The following is a 15,650-nucleotide window of genomic DNA, read 5'->3' on the forward strand; positions in this document are numbered from 1 at the left end:
TCTGTAGTACCATGATGCAGCAGTTGGAGAAATAAATAACGGAGATGATTACTCCGCAGGCTTATGAATCACCAGATGATTTCTGTGTGATCAGATGGATTAAAGCCCAAACACTGCGCGCAGAAATGCTGATGAGTGAGCCCGAGGGTGAGTGGAGGGTTATTTCTCACTTTCTGATGTTTTTTGCATAGCAACAGCCCCCTCCCTCCCCCCACTCAAAAAGAGAAGGAAACCTCTACATTTAATGTTTAATGCTACAGAGAGGTGGAGAAAAACACTTTCAGTCAACTGGGAGGTGATGCCACTGCTCTTGATTATTATGACAAACTTTTACTCGAAGTCTTCCGCCAGCTTTGAAATAAAACCTCTGTGTTTATACCAGTGTCTACATCTCACTGAAAACGTGTTTATACACTACGGATTTTGTTGTCTAGACCTGAAACGGTTAAAGTTTCCTCAGTTGGAAAGAGCGAAGTCTGCACAGCAACAAGAGCCACGATTGCGTCGCGTACTGCAGTAAAAGCAACTGAGCTCAGAGTGCGTGCGTGTGTGTGCGTGTGTTTTGGTCCAGTTGCTGACGTTTTCCTCCATCCCAGTCATCAGTTGCTACCTTATCGGCAGCACTCTCTCCTCTCCATGAGCTTCCTGAGACAGATCGTGTGGAGAAGCCCGACAGGATGAGCGGGCTCTTGGATATTCCCAGGCGAAGTGTCCAGGGCGCAGTGGACGCAGTGACCGGAGAGGACAGCGTTCCAGTTGTTGTCGCGCTGCACCGAAGATCCTTATTCTTTCTATTTTGCGAACTATAACTAGATGTAGTTCAGGAGAGATCCACGGATAAACTATGCACTCGACGTGAACCTTACTCAGCTGTTTCATAGCCAAGTGCCTCACTATTGTGTACAGTGGGGTTTTTCAGCCAGACATTCTGCACGGATAAGCACATTTAGAGACATCATCCAAGAATTTGTGGCTTTGTTTATTTTTATTGAAATTGATTGAAGTTTATAGAATAGCTATGTGATATGTCATTGGTCAACTGTATATAAGTCACTAATCAGTGGTATCGGTGTGATCTGTTTTACACTCGCTGACCCGCTTTCGTGTTGATCTAATCTTTCATTCCAGCTCGTGATGGATCTGCTGGAGGAGGACCTGACATGCCCGATATGCTGCTGTCTTTTCGAGGACCCACGTGTGCTGCCGTGTTCACACAGTTTCTGCAGGAAGTGTTTGGAGGGCATCCTGGATGATAACCGAAGTCCGGTGTGGAGACCTCCGTTCAAATGCCCGACGTGCCGAAAGGAGACCCCGCACAACGGCATCTCGAGCCTGCAAGTTAATTATTCCCTGCGCAGCATCGTGGAGAAGTACAACAAGATCCGTGCGAACCCAAGAATGTCTCAGTGTCGCGCTCACAGCGGGCAGCCTTTAAACATCTTCTGCGCCATTGACCTGAAGCTCATCTGCGGCTTTTGCGCCACTACAGGAGAACACAAAGGGCACAAGTTCTGCGCGCTGGAGGAGGCGTACGAGCGAGAAAAGGTCGCCTTCGAGGACTTGTTTCGTGCCGTAGAGAGCTGGAAAGGCGCTGAGGTGCTCTCCTGTCTGGAAGCGCTCGAGGCGGCGAAGAAAAAAGCGCTGCAGATGGCCTCGAGAGATGTGGACCGGGTCGCGGAGTATTTCGACAAGCTACTCCGCGCGCTCGAACACAAGCGCAGCGAGATCCTCTCGGACTTCGAAAGCCTAAAGCTGGCGGTCATGCAAACCTTCGACCCGGAGATCAACCAGCTCCGCTCGGCGCTTGAGGAACAGCAGCGCGCGCTGCGCCTTGCCGAGTCATTTCGCTCCCTTTCCGACCCGCTTACCTTCTTGCAGTGCATGCAGGACTTCCGCGAGAAGGTGCGCGCCATTCGTGAGACGCCGCTTCCCGCGCGCACGGACGTGGACGTTGGTGCGCTCGTGCCAAGCTTCGACGTGCACGAGTGGGACCGTGTGCGTCTGGGAGACGTGGACGCGCTGCGCGCTCCGCACGAGGGTGGCGCTCTCCGGTCGCCGATGGCTCGCATTGGCCCGCCGCGTTTCTTCCGGAGCCTGTGGAGTTGCGCCGTTCTGGTGTGCGCGTGCCTGTGCCTGCCCAACTTTCTGCCCTCGGACTGTTTCGGCGCGAGTCTCTCCGGTAAAGCGGCGTCCGCTCTTGCCGCCGTCTCCGTGCCCGCGCCTGCAGAAATGCTGCGGTGGATCACGCTCTGCTGGCACGAGGTGACGGGAGTGTGCGCGCTCCTTACTGAGCTCTGCAGGAACTGCGTTACTGAGCTCATCGACACCACGTCAGAGTTTATCAGCTGATTTCAACCCGGTGGACTTTTTCTCCTTTACCCTCTGAAGCTGAGGTGCACGGATGCGTTTCAACTCAGTTTCCGCTCTTTACCGCACAATGTAATTGAACTACAGGCCTAAGTATTTCACCTGCGAGTACTGCTGAATTTATACTACTGTATACTGTTTCCTTTGTTTTCGTTTTGTTTTGTTTTAGCGCTCAAATGCACAGTCAGCTTGTGTGCTAATTAAAGTTGGCAAAGAAATGCTAGTTTTTTTTCAGTTAACTGAGAAATAATTGTGGCTGGTGGTTTAAGATTTCGTTAAGACTCAGGCTAAGATTCTGCTTATCTAACGAATTGCTCGCTCAGTATGTTGAGGTTTACGAGGTCTGTTTTTTCTAACCCTCTGTCTCAAAGAATTAAAACCAGACATACTCTGCAGACATCACACTCTTAATGTGAAAGTCACTGGCTTGTAAGTCGGGGATCCCCTACAGCCTCCTCCACACCACACACCGCTCCCTCAGCACTTCCTCAGACCAGTAACTTTAAATATTTTTTTTATTAGTGGTGGATTTTATATAGATGTGAAAGAACGAAACTTAAATGCTATGCATGTAGGTGTGTGTGTGTGTGTGTGTGTGTGTGTGGGTATTAAATAATAATAAAAAATTTTATATATATATATAGAAAGAAAGAGAGGTGTGTGTGTGTGTGTGTATAAATGAATATATATATATATATATATATATATATATATATATATATTTATTAATTAATTCATTCATTCATTCATTAATAAAAATATGTATGCTGAATGTTATGGTGAGTCCAGAATAACTGAGCCCAGTTTAATATTTTAATGAGGATTATCACTTCTGTAAAAGTCACTTACCCAAAAGTGCTTTATATGTCTGCAGGTTTTTTCTGCTGATTATAACCTATACCATATAAGTCTTCAAATAATGACTGGTTTCTTTAAAGTGCTCTATTTCTGCTTGTATTTGGGATTGATCACATACACCTCTTGGCACCGATGGCACTTTAAATAACCTTCTATGTAGTCCTACAGCAGGATGTGGTGCTGTGGGAGAATCCCTCTCGCATCCTACTTTATGTTTCTTTAAAAAACTGAAGTCCTCCGGTAAATAAGCCCGGTGACGTCACCGCTCCCACCGGTTCACCGATCAAATCCTGCACACACGACGTATAAATTTAGCCGGCTGTTGCCAGGCAATTTCTGCATGAAAAGTGACATTAGTTGTGCCCCCACCCCAACAGCCTAGTTTATAAAAATAAATGTTATATAACGCCGGATGAATTGAAGACTGAACAGCAGTGAATGAGTGCGTCACCCAGCTGTGTGAGGGAACACTGCGAGCTGTTCAGGAGCTCTTTATCACTGTCTGTCTTAGTTTTTAATAATTAAACACACAAACCTAATAAAGCCTAAGCATGTACACCCCGATGCCCTTTTTCCTTCCTGATGCTTGGGAGACTCTGCGAGCTGACTGTGCATTATAAAGCGCTCACTCTTCATCATGTGCTGCATTCTCAAAACATAGCCCCATCATCACATACACACAAATGACCTTATTCATCTGTAAAACGTGTTTTTTTTAAAAAAAAAAGATATAGTAAATGAAAACTGACCAAACTCTTTCAGTGATTATTTAGGTTTAGGTGAATTCCGGGGCTAAAGTTCACTGCCTTTTTTTTGCTCGGACACTGCTGTTCAAAATCAGATTCTCAGAATAAAACTTTTTATTTGTTCTTTTTTTCTTTTTTTTTAACATTCACAAAAAAACGATTTTAGACATGAATAAAGCCATGATTGATTCTACACATCACCATGCCGTATGAGTGCAAGAAAATATAGATTTCGTTTCAATTTATTTTCCTCCCAATCACAGCAAGTGTGTAACCTTTATAATAAATCTGCACTAAAACTTACAGAACAATGTGGAAAAAGTAAGTTAAAAAAAAATAGAAAATGTATAATGAAACCGTTTGATTTTGTAATAGAAAATGTAAATATCTGTAATCTCGAGTTGATGACTTGGTTGTATAAGACTAAACTCCCGAGTATATAATTTCACACTACAGCACATCAATGAAAGCACAAGACTCGGGTGATGGGATAAGCAGCTCGTGTCAGAGGAGATTTAATGCTTTAAAAAAAAAAGATTCTGTCCAGTTTAAGACCAATTAAAAAAAAAGAAAAGAAAACACCACTAATTAGCACAGGCTTCTGTGATGATTGTTATTTTATTTTATTTTTCCAAACATGCGCCAAACGCGGTGGACACGAAACAAAAATAACAGATCAGCTGTCAGAAATCTTTTTTTTTTTTAGCATATGATTTGTAAAAATTGAAAATTTGTTACACGGCTTTGTTTGCTTGGTTATTTTATTGCATTACTCTGTAATTATTTCTCTGAACCGAGCTGAAGATATAAATATTAAATATATATATATATGGATTAATTATAATAATAAAGCTAGGATTTACAATCCATACTTGCATTGTCGAATGTCATTTCTATAGTGAAAATTTATTTTCGGTAAACAATATAGCCGCTTCAACTGTACTCCTACTGACCACGTCGCTTTTTAAACAGTACTCCGGTTCTTATTTTAAAATAAGAAAGACGAAGAAATAATAATAATAATAATAATAATAATAATAATAATAATGATAACAAAAAGGTCTCGAAAATACTGTGCACTGTGGTGAAAATGTGAGCAGGTCAGTAAAGAGGGATCAGGACTGTAATGTAATCGGGTATTTAAAAAAGAAAATAAATTCCCGCGAGTGTTTAAGACCACAATTATAATACAACTACATTGATTTTTTTTTTTAATTCATGCAAAAACATAAAACCCTTTCACGTTAACATGACCAATTTTGACTTCACCTCCAGGACGAAACCCTGACCGCAATGTAAAGTTTTTCTTTAAAAAAAATAAATAAATAAATAAATACAGACCGCAGATAAGAAAGCGTCTCCTAAGCTTTTTAGGTTTAGAAATGATGTATTAATATTTAGACATATATACACCATCTCTTGTGGGAAATTATTTACTGTGTGTTTGTTAAAAAGTGTTGTAAAGATGGTGAAAGTTTAAAAAAAAAAAAAAAAATCACCCCACCCGCGCTGTTTCGGGTGATGTCTGAGTTTGTCGGGTTTTTATTTATTTATTTATTAAATATACTACAGTTGTTAATATTTGCTGTTTTAACGCAGCTCTTTTCTCTCCACCACGCTGTTAAGTTGTATATGATTTCTTAACAGTGTTTAAGGACGTGTTTTGGCGCAGTTTGACAGTAGTTCATGGACTGATGATTATAAATATTGGCACCTCTCATTTCAAAGTTGTCCCGAGTTACATAGTTTCGCTCTCAAACGCCATCGCACATGAACTCGACTTAAAAATAATAATAATAATAATAATAATAATAACCACCACACATCAGAGTAAGAACTTGGGTCTGTTTAATCAGCCACCAGCTCCGTTATGAAGCTGTCCATTACTCGGACACAGAGGACTTATAGAGAGGAAACACGCGCAGCACCACGATGGCGATCTGAGCAAGTGATAGAAGGCGAAGTATTTAAAGCATTTGGGGGAAAACACCAAAGAGTTTTTCAGGAAGCTTTTAATGGGGAAAAATCAAGCAGAATACATTATACAACAAAGACAAAAACAAATGTACAATATGTACAGGAATTTTACAAAGCAAAATATTTAATTACGTTGCTTTTTCTTTCTGTCCTTCTCACAGTGTTTACCTTTAATCAGAGATTACTGCTGAAGAAGCTGGACTGGTCACTGCCGGACGGACGAACTCCGGTAGCGGTGAGTCAGCCGAAGCAATGCTGCTTACTCAACCCAAGTCAGGACAAAGATCTCGCGCTGCTCGGTGACTTCTTGCTTCAGCAGCACGAGCATACTGGAGACATCTGTCATGGTGTAACTCCAATATTTACATGCTGCTAAAGCACGACAACACACTCCCACACGTGTGGTGCATGTCCAAGGCACTGATGCTGCAGCACAGTACGGCCTGCATCTCTGTATCTCCACAAACCATTCTGTGCTGCTACACCACCACCTGAAGAGCATATCTCTTTCTCTCTCTCATACACACACACACACACAGCTTGAAAGATGGAAACTCCCCTTTCTTGTTGGCTTTTTGCTTCACCACAGGACTCCCGGTACTCCATCTGAAAAGCAGGAGAGAAAAATCCTTGAATGAGTATATAAACATTCATCTCTAACACCTGCATGCCAACACACAGGATAGACAGCACATAACTTTACATAAACATTGATTTTAGTAGTGGAATTGCACAACATTAGTTATGAGATTACTTGACGTTCAGATTTATTCAAAACTGTGCAAACATTTTTCATGCATGTAATGCTCATTGTGAATACCCCACACTACACAGTCAGCATGCACAGTACTGATAGTCTGTAGTCATCATTATAATAACAGATCATACATCTGTATTTTTAACAGCATGCTGAACAGAAACTGGACAATTCTCTCTGAAGTACCATGGGGAAACCGCTCCATCATAGAGAATGGATCAACACTGCTGAGGAGTGACCAGTAGGCAACACCACCTTCGATAAGCTCCCGGGCCAGCCGTTCAACCGGTCACAAAGTGACCTTCAACTGCAGCCCTTTACAGTTCCAACTGACTGATCAATGATTCTTCCCCGCACTACTAATATCTATTACTGACAAGGGATATCAGTGTAGCAGTACAGCCAACCTAGAGTAACCTGAAATCGTTGCACCAGCCAAGTTCCAACACAGCCTTATTAAATTTGGTGAGATAAACACACTTGGCAATGTTGATGCACTTTGTCTAAACGCAACAGGAAAGACGTAGCCAAATTAATTCCAGATCGATCCATTCACAGCTGAATAAAATTGCTCGAGACGCTGCATGGTGGGTAAACCAGCTCAGCCCACTAATGCTGCATCATGCACTCAACTGCACAATGAGGGAAAAATCGAGAAACGGGTGCATCATACCATTACGTTATAACAGTGCATTAGCGTGTAAAATGTGTGCAGTTAAAATTGTGCAAATACTTCCAGGAATTGTTCCTTGCTGGTTGCATTACATATGTTTTAAATACAGTCGAGATCAAACACACAGAGAAGCAAGAGAATGCAGTTAGGTGGGGAAAATCGGGCTCTGACACTGTCCCCACTGAGCCATACTCCTCAATTAATTATTTTTATTTTTTAATCTCAAGTTTATTACAAAACAAAGTTTAAGTTAATTTTCAAGACAACATGCTCATCATTTCTGTCTATTTAGTTTTTTTTTTTTTTTTTAAAAAAAAGAAAGAAAAACATGAGGACCCAGTGAGCCTGGTGTAAAAATGTACCATAAGACCGAATTGTACTAATTCCTGCGTTCCTGCTGCAACAGAACCGTGATCAGTGTGATACTGCAGAGTGGAAGGTTTGAAAGGGTCAGGGATTCTGTTTGTGTGATGACCGATCCGTGTCCATATTACTAGCATCATTATTAATGTCACACTCCTTTTCAGCAATGACAGCACAACCAGCCCAAAAGAAGAACCACAGAAAACCACTAATCTACACAATCTATACGCAGTTTTTGATTACTTAATATAAAGTAGAAAATTTAAGCCAAACAAATAAGAAACAGTGTGTGCACCTGTGTTCGATTTTTCCCCCCCAGTCATACACAGGTAAGTTTGGAAGCAGATAAAGCCTGTGTGTGTGTGTGTGTGTGTGTGTAACACTAGGGTGCTCCACATGATGATAAGTTGACACCAGTGTAAGGAAACGTGTGTACATTTCAGCCGTGCAGTCACAGAGCTGAAACCACACTACTCCAAGCTATTCTGTTAACAGCTCTTAGATCATCAACTGAAACCTCTGGACAGGGAAGAATATATCGCAAGGGAACGCTGAGCATGCGATTATTTTAACAAAATAAGGACTTGATTGAGTTTCTGGTGTAAAGTTGCACTCTCTCAACCACTCAATCAGCCTCCGGATGCCTTTACAATTTTATATCCTGTTTCCCGTTTTTATAAATATTCTCTAAACATTCCTAACAGTGATAATCAGGGAATTTCTACTAGCTGTGGTTTGAACTATACAATAAAATTAGAATAATAAATATTTTTAAAGCCTGAAAATTTTTTTAACCAAAGTAATCATATTTATGGCTTTTTAAGCATTTTATATATTATTATATATATATATATATATATATATATATATATATATATATATATATATATATATATATATATATATATATATAAATAAATAAATATAAAAAACAAACACACTTAGTCTGCAGTGCATTTCACTTCACAAGATTACAAGAAAATTCGAATCTTGTTTGAACAGCATTTTAAAAAAAAAAAATTTTTATTAAAATCAAAACATTAGTTGAGTTTAAGAAAGACGTTCAGTGAAAATATTACAAGAGTAAATAAACATATTGAATATTGGTATTGAGCATGAAACGTAGTTTACAGTGTTAAAGCAGTGGTCATCATTACATGGCCACACTAACAGGTGTTTACTCATTTTATATTTTTAAAATATTTTAAGCTGTTTTGTAATATTAAGAGTGAAGCTACAACTCAGTATTGCTGATAATGCTGCTTACTGCATGTGTGTGTATGTGAGAGATTTAAACCAAGAACTGCCTAAATTACCTATGACTTAATAATAATAATAATAATAATAATAATAAATAATAATAATAAATAAATAAAATATACATGCTTTCTGTTATTCACACAATCCCACATCAAGTCCTCTCCTAACCTGAGCTTCAGTGTGTGTGTGTGTCCTTCACTGAGATACATCTAAGCATGTTTATTACTTAACAAAATGAACACACACACTCAGCATGCTTTATTAACTACTTTAGACCACGTACAAGTTAACTGTAGGGTCAGTTAAAAGGAAATAATTATTATAAATAAATAAAAAAAAATATTTTCTAGTCACTGGAACTTTTCAGTATGAACTTTAGACAATACAGGAACTATATATTTATATGTTTATATTATGACTTAGTATTAATTGTATTGCACTTCACACATCATTGTGTGTGTATAATTGAATGTAGTGTATTTACAAAGGACAAATTTAAAAAATATATATATATATATATATATTCTTTCTTCTTCTTTTTTTTTTTTAAGTGATTACTAAGGGAGGAAAAAAAAAGCTTGTAGATAAACTTGCATGAAAACATGACATTTTAGTGACCAAATGAATGGGCACACTGGGGTCATCCTAATCATTTAACCTCTCAAATTGTGTTCAGCTAAAGACCACATGACCTAGGGTTCAAAGGGCATCACCCAGAACTTCCCCCTGTCAACACTCTATAACTGAAGTGTGCGCACACACACACACACACACACTTGTCAGCACAGCTGATGTGAGTCTACCACCATTACCAGTCACCTAGATTACCAAGCAGCACATTTTCCAACCAAATACCTCATTTTTTACCATCTAAAAACATTTAAATCATAGCGGTCATCTAATCCTTTACATTTATTTCAGCCCTGACACACATGTGTGTATGCAAACATGACAAACAGCATCTAGTAAGCTGAATGCTGACCATTTTTGTGGCGAGACAACAAACCTCTTAGTCAAATATTTACTCTTAATAAAATCAGGGAAAGAGCGACAGCAGGACAGCGTGCACAAATTGCAAAGCACCCATGCATTTGAGAACAGCCAGATTCACACACACTTTGACCCTCCCTCCCTCAGTGTGACCCTTACACACACCACCATGCCTGGACACCACTGAAGACCTAACTGCATCCATCACCAACCTGAAACCTCACTGAGCATGCTCGAACCCGCACAGTCAGTCACCCCAAACCGGTCAATGTGTGTCCGAGCAGCTTCCTTTTAGAGATGCTGAACCTGTGTAAAGTGTTAAACATTAAAACAAGAGCTTCACGGTGAGCTATAAAATAACACAAACTAGGCATTACATAACCAATCTCTACATTATTCAACCCCTCTCTATTTCTTAGCATGCAAATTATTTAGCATGTTATTGCTGGCCTGTGGATGTGGACTGACCGTCCCTGGGGCCAGAATGTATTGGGCAAATCCGACAAAGGTGCATATTAGGCCTAGGTGCTATTTTGAATCCACTCAACAATCACCCAAACAGTCGTTCCACGCCGAGGGTCTGTTTCAATGCCCCGACTGACCGGAGTGACAGAGGAACACAGGGTCCAGGATATGTTCAAACATACATACACCACCCTTACGACCAAAAGCAAGCAAACAGCAATAAATAAATCCTCTATTAAAACAATCTCTGTTCCTTTTTTTCTGCTCACAGTACACAGGATCTAATTTCCTGCATATAGACATGTTTTTAAACAGCTCAGCTTTTTTCCTAAATATCTGTGTACACAATTAAACTCATCTGTCCATCAGTGTCTCAAAATGGACACTACACCACTCTGCAGGCTGGCCTAAAATACACTGGTGCAACCTTTAAAACAAAAAATAATAACAACAAAAAAAAAGCTACAATAACACTAATTATAAAACAACATTCACAAACATTCATTAGATAAAATTATATAAAGCATTATTTTGTTGTCTTCCTGCTATATTTCCTAATCCTGCCACAGTTCTGCTAAAGCAGCACTAAATTAAAAGACTTTTACATTCTTAATTTATTCATTTATCCAACATGTGTACACTGGGCCTTAGGGTCAATTAACGATTAGGGGGCATTTAGTAGAAATGCAACTCGATAATCAAAGGCATGACTTGGGGTTTGAAACACATTTCCTAAATAAATAAGAGAGAGAGAGAGAGAGAGAGAGAGAGAGAGAGAGAGAGAGAGAGAGAGAGAGAGAGAGAGAGAGAAACTACAGAGTATAAATCTGCACAGCAGGATAAGCCCATAAGATTCAAAACACAAATTAGATTAATTTCAGTAGAAGACAGGAAACATCATAAAACATCTACAAGTTCTGAAAGTAAAGCTCTTCGAGTCCAAAACACACAGCACTCTAAAATACAGTGGACAAGGGGTTATAGCTTCTGTCGATATTCATTTATAAACACAGCATGTGCACTGAATTTCTGCTAATAGTTTTACCAAGTCATAATAAGACATTCAGGAAATGGCTAAAAAAAATAATAATAATAATCACGGTATGTTATGTTCAGGCAGAAAAACATTTTCTAACATGTACAGGATATTTCAGTGGCATGGAGATAGAAGGTACATGTTGTTCAAACAGCAGAAGCACATATGAGTGAGAGAAAAGGAGAGTGTGTGTTTGCTGATTAAAAGGTAATGTGAAAAAGATAGAACTGGTTGTGGTTCAGTTCAGGGGGTTTCCCTACGGTCCCAAAAAGCCACGAGAGGAAGCCCACACGCTGCCAGCAAATAAAATGCTGAAAATAAAATTAGCCTAAAACTCTTGCACCGACACACACACCTAAATGAGTGGTCTAATGTGTAATGACTTACACACTCTTGCCGGTGATGTGTAAGTAGTAAAGCAGTTGGGTGCATAGGCCATACAACACCAGGGTTATTGAGGTAGAGAGGTTAAAAAATTAAAAAATAATAATAATATTTTTTTTTTAAAAGGAAAACTATCCAGCTTGTGGGGTCATAACGCTAAAACAAACAGAGCAGAATTTTCATGTACAGGATTATATTTGTAATCAATTAAAACACTATTACTTTATCTACAGGGAATCAATTCCTGACGTCTTAAACGGGTTTCTCTACACGTGATCTGATCTATCGTAGTGCATCCAATCCTGAGAGAGGGGGAAAGGAAATATCTCCTAAATCAAGTTCCTTGGTTTAAAAACACAAAGCAGTAAGTGAGCTTCATTAGAGCATCAGCTGCATCCTAATGAGAAATGCATCAATTATCTCAGCCTAATAAAACGCAAAGAATTATCTCGGCTTAATATACTGAAGTTCTTCTCTTTGTTTTTCTGCTGATTCTCTGCTGGGGGTGAAACAGTTGGAGAGTTTATACCAATTAGGAGGTCAAAGTGTCACGATGACGACTTAATAACCTTTCCGAGTGATCTCAGCCTTCTCAGGAGCCAGATGATTATTCTTCAACACAAAGCTGGGGATTTCAAAACTGTGATTTTTGTTTTGCTTTGTTTTAAACAAAGACCAGTCGAAATTAGCTTTCTATTAACGGCAGCTGTGGTCCCAAAGTGACCACACAACATGATGTGGGAAGAAATAAAAATAAAAATATGACATTAAAATGACACTGAAGCCGACAAACTGAAGCTCAGGTTTACAGTGTGAGGTTAGATCTAGACTAGGGTTTGGCACAATTACATCTAGCTGTGTGTAACACCACAGACTCCGAGACTGAGCTTTGTGTCACAGCCGTATCTGTCATGGGTCAGAGATGCTTGTTTTCTTTGTAAACATGTAATTATGCTTCACCGACTAACTGGAGTTGAAGTGTTGATGTTGCAATGGCGAGGTGAAGCTGATGTCCGCTACATCACGACCAGACTCAGCACTCTTCATCATCATCATCATCATCATCAAGAGCTTCACACAACACACACACAGCTTAGTGCAGGCAGTGGAAATATTCATACTCTCTAGAAGCTAGGGAAAGCTTTTCAAGCTATAATCGGTTTACTTACAGTTTCAGGAGGAGACTCAGGCAGTGTAAAGCGTCTAACAGACTTTTTAAAAAATATACACATAAATATATATATTATAAAATATATATATTCAGTTCATATTGCGAGAAGTTCAGACTTTTTTCAGTGGGTCACATCGCAGTACTGATAATCCAATACAATCGGCTGTTTTTTGTCAGAAAGGATATATACATCCTCCATCTTCAGATCGGGTGGGGAAAAAAAGTTGGTTTTTTTTTTTTTTTGCTTTTCCTTTTTCAAATGTGAAATATAAAAATGTGATTTTACATGAAAAAGGCTCTGAGAGTGTGGGAGAGAGCTCCCGGTGGTGTTTCTGCCTGTCTCCGTGCTGATAGGCTGCGGCGGATCCTCACTTCTCCAATCCCGCTCAAACGGCGCGTTCAAAAAATGCCGAAAAAACAACAAACCGACACCAACAAACGGTCACATCCGCTTCTTCATCACCAGAGCTTATTTCCAGAATTTTTCCAGATTTTTACAAGCAATCCGCTAATTTAAAAAAATTATTTTCAGTCTGAAATAGCGGGCTATTTCACCGCGGTCCAAGCGGACGCCGATTCTCACTGGCGATGCTAGCAGGATTAGCTTCGCTAGCTAGCTTACTGTATCCTCTTGTCTCTACTTCAGCTAACGTTACTTTGCCCTCCAACTTGCTTTCTAGTTGTCTCCATCAATCGTCTCGGCCACGTCCCACTTCCAGAGTATTATTGTTTTTTACCCCGAATAAAATGTTGAAAGAAAGACGTAAAAATAATCTAACTGACATTTAATCCGAATACAGAAAAAAAAAAATCTCAAAGCCGCATCTCGGCAGCTGTTATTCCTGCCGCTGCTCACTCGAAAATGGCGCCGAAAGCTCCACTCTTCATTCAAATTTGCCGGAGCCACACCCCCTCTCACGTCGTGGTATGACGTTAAAGACAGCGCGGCATATAATTGGTCCAAAGAAATGCATCCTCAAACCAGCTATAGCAACCCACGCAGACGGCACAGAGAGCCAACAGAGAGCAAACATCACAGTGCTGAAGTTTCACTTACAAAGCCAGGGCTATGGCATGCCAGTACAAGAACCATACTGAGATTAATTAATACGTCAATCACGTGCACGCTCTTTTGTGTCTTGGTCATTTGGGAGGCGCATGTTGCGTTTGATTTGACAAAGAACGTTTTTAAGGCTGTTTAGTGAAAATAAAAGACACATGGAACCTCCATGGAGTTAGCCAAAGATTATTTGCTCATGAGTTAGTGTGATTAAAAAACAATCAAACAATATATACAGTGCGTATAAGAAACAAAACTGTGCAACTGTGAACTTCCGGGTATACATGAAAGGCAGTTTTTAGAAGAAAGGTTCGTTGCCACCGTAATTGAAGAGGAAAAGTGAGAAGAGTGATGTAGCGCCGCTGTTCCAAGGATGTTGAAGTGGAGTCTGCGGCGCCGTGACAACAGCAGAGAGCGCGAGCTGCATCGCCAGTGACACGCTCACCCCATCAGCAGCGCGCGATCTGATTGGAGGAGCACGGAGACAATCCCTGCCCCCTTTTCTGTTTACTGCCCTCTTTAGCGCTCCAACAGGGCTGACATTCGCCAGCGTTAGATTCATCTAAATATTGCTTACAGATCATTAAAAGTAACTGGTCCCGTTTTGAACCGTGTTCTAAGACACGTAATGTTATTGTATTATTGTGAAAGACTACAGATGTAATTCAACACACGAATCTAGCCGACAAACACAACACTAGTGTATTCTGTTTTTTTTTTTTGAAAAGTTAATACCGTGTAATAAACACGGTTTTTGTCGGGGGCGGGGGCATTGGGGGAGGCGGGGTCTAGATAATAGATTCTCTAAAAGACGCTAGCAGTCTCCAGATGACGTCACAAGCTTATCTGCGTATTGGTTGAATTGTCATTGTTTTGCATGCAATGAAAATGAAGATATAATAGAATAGAATTTGATCAGAATTGAAAGCAAGTCATATAGCTATAAGTACTGGATATCAGCATGTACTGCAAAAAAAACTGGTATCTTAGTAAATGTAAATATCTTAAATATAGTCAGATCTCTCCAGTATTTCCTATTATAAGAGTATAATTAACCAAAGATCAGAGTGATAAACCTATTTTTCTAGCTTACTCGTTTTAAATGTTCTTATTCTGTTGGCAGATAATGAGTTAAAATGAGCTAAATAAATGCTTAAAATGAGCTAAGACTGTCATGGTTTGCAGTGTGACTGTGATTCAGCTGTAGGTACGAGCCTGCAGGTCAAATGCAGCAGGAATGCATGTTTGCAGTTGTGATATTGCTTTTATACGACAGTTTTAAGAACAATAAATGATTATCAAGTATCTGATGTGTCAGACAAAATATTTTTATGTAGCAGACTGATTCAACTGAACTGTACCAGTGCGGTTACATTAAAACTACATATCTTTTGGAATGCCACTTGTCCAGCCAAATGAATGGACTGTTGTGTAATAGATAATAATGATTTATTATAGAAATAAAACCTTGGTCATGGTACCACAAATGAATGCCTACGTATTTATGTATTTACAAAATTCAATCATTTAAATCAACAAGGCA

The 15,650-nt window shown here is 39.7% G+C and overlaps 1 protein-coding gene across 3 annotated transcripts; it reads left to right on the forward strand.

Moving 5' to 3' along the window:
* Positions 1-3: 3 nt before the first annotated feature.
* trim13 (tripartite motif containing 13) lies at positions 4-8,524 on the forward strand. Of its 3 annotated transcripts, none has more exons than XR_009204752.1 (3): positions 674-2,439; positions 6,110-6,586; positions 6,854-8,524. XR_009204752.1 is itself a non-coding variant. In XM_058392060.1 (2 exons), exon 2 carries the CDS (start codon positions 1,135-1,137, stop codon positions 2,347-2,349), a length of 1,215 nt encoding a protein of 404 aa, XP_058248043.1. In that variant the 5' UTR covers positions 4-147; positions 1,129-1,134; the 3' UTR covers positions 2,350-3,057. The 3 variants fall into 3 exon arrangements, 1 of the variants encoding a protein (XP_058248043.1); XR_009204753.1 differs by having other exon boundaries at positions 6,110-6,183; positions 6,854-8,522; XM_058392060.1 differs by lacking the exons at positions 6,110-6,586; positions 6,854-8,524 and adding an exon at positions 4-147 and having other exon boundaries at positions 1,129-3,057.
* Positions 8,525-15,650: the final 7,126 nt, after the last annotated feature.

This window comes from Hemibagrus wyckioides, linkage group LG06, assembly GCF_019097595.1.
Source record: "Hemibagrus wyckioides isolate EC202008001 linkage group LG06, SWU_Hwy_1.0, whole genome shotgun sequence".
Taxonomy (NCBI): domain Eukaryota; kingdom Metazoa; phylum Chordata; class Actinopteri; order Siluriformes; family Bagridae; genus Hemibagrus; species Hemibagrus wyckioides.

Coding starts and splice junctions, on each gene's coding strand:
- trim13 (XM_058392060.1), top strand. CDS start 1,135: ATGGATCTGCTGGAGGAGGACCTGACATGCCCGATATGCTGCTGTCTT.